At 62.5% G+C, this 1,423-nt stretch overlaps 1 protein-coding gene across 1 annotated transcript; it reads left to right on the top strand.

Annotated features, from left to right (window-relative positions):
• Nucleotides 1-249: 249 nt before the first annotated feature.
• Nucleotides 250-1,377, top strand: LAMTOR1 (late endosomal/lysosomal adaptor, MAPK and MTOR activator 1; the record flags this gene model as incomplete). Its single annotated transcript, XM_010145461.1, has 2 exons — nt 250-376; nt 1,285-1,377. Coding segments are annotated over 2 exons (220 nt in total), but the record flags the coding sequence as incomplete, so codon positions are not given.
• Nucleotides 1,378-1,423: the final 46 nt, after the last annotated feature.

Below are 1,423 nucleotides of genomic sequence, written 5' to 3' on the forward strand. Positions count from 1 at the left end.
GCCGTGGCCCCGGGCAGACCCTCAGTGGGGTCTGCCCTTGGGCTGGTCAACTGGCGCAGAGCTGCGCTCCCCGTGCCCAGGCAGGTGCTGCCGAGCCTGGGCACAAAGGGGTCCTGTGTTCCCCGCCCAGTGCTCGGGCGCTGTGAGAGGCGCTTTTGTGGGTGAGCCGGGAGCACACTGGTCCTCCCACCTCGGGGAGCGGCACTGGGGCGGTGCTGGGGTGCAGCTCCCCTCTCCTCCCTGCGGCAGCACCCGCCTGGCCATGCTGAGCACCACCCTGACGCACTGGAAGAAGCTCCCGCTGCTGCCGTCTCTCACCAACCAGCCGCACCAAGTGCTGGCCAGTGACCCCGTCCCCTTCGCAGACCTGCAGCAGGTGAGGGGGGGTATTGGGGGGCAGGTGGGACCCCCCGGGGCTCACTGCGGATGCATCCTCATCCTGGCAGTGCCGTCCCCATTCACTGGGAGTTGTGGCAGTGACTGCTCCAGCTTGTTTGCGTTGTTCCGGAGGGTCCCAGGGGTGGCTCTCAGTGTCCTGGCTGTGCCAAAATGTCCAACCTGACCTGACATGGGGCCCGCCATGGGGCTTCTGCCATCTCTCGGGGAAACCTGGGACAGGGTCTCCCCACCCTCAGCGTCAAACATTTCTTCTTCATCATCTCCGTTTAATCCTGACACCCCAGCGATAGTTTGGAGCAGAAAGGGGCACCACATGCTGGCACAGCCCCCACTCCAGCCCGTGTCTGGCCCCACCTCGCCCAGCTTAACTGCAGTGATCGGCTGGAGGGAGGGTTTGGTGTCACCAGGGAAGAATGTCGCCAATGCAGTGAATGATTTGGGCCGGGTGTTCTCTGCGGCAGAGGAGAGTTGCCGTGTTCAGTGTTGAAAAGCCACAGCATGGAAGGGCTGGTCCTGGGAGAGCCCCTGCAGTGGTGTCTGTGCCCTAATTGTCATCGTGATGAAGGTGACGAGTGACATAGTGGCTCTGGAGCTTCGGAGAGTCCTTAAAACCATCCCGAGGGTCTAGCCTGGCCCTGCCATGTCCCTTTTTGTTGCTGGCAGCAGCTCCAGGTTCCTTCCAAGGTGATTTGCAGCTTCACTCTGCCCCTTGGCAGAAGGCACAGCTGGGGAAATGCTTTTCCCCGCAGCTACAAGCCTGGAAAGTGCAAAGAAATCCCAGTTTGGGTCCCAGCTGGTTCCCTGGGTTGAGGGGGGGTGGGGTGGGGTGGGTCTTGCTGGGGTTTTCCCTGGGCTAATGGTGTGTCCCCCCTTCTGGCCCCTCAGGTGTCCCGGATAGCTGCCTACGCCTTCAGCGCCCTCTCCCAGATCCGCGTTGACGCCAAAGAGGAGCTGGTTGTCCAGTTTGGCATCCCCTGAGCACCCACTCTGCCGTGGTCTGGACGGGGTTGGGGGCTTTGGGGTT

The sequence above is a fragment of the Buceros rhinoceros genome, unplaced genomic scaffold, assembly GCF_000710305.1.
Source record: "Buceros rhinoceros silvestris isolate BGI_N320 unplaced genomic scaffold, ASM71030v1 scaffold23461, whole genome shotgun sequence".
Lineage (NCBI taxonomy): Eukaryota > Metazoa > Chordata > Aves > Bucerotiformes > Bucerotidae > Buceros > Buceros rhinoceros.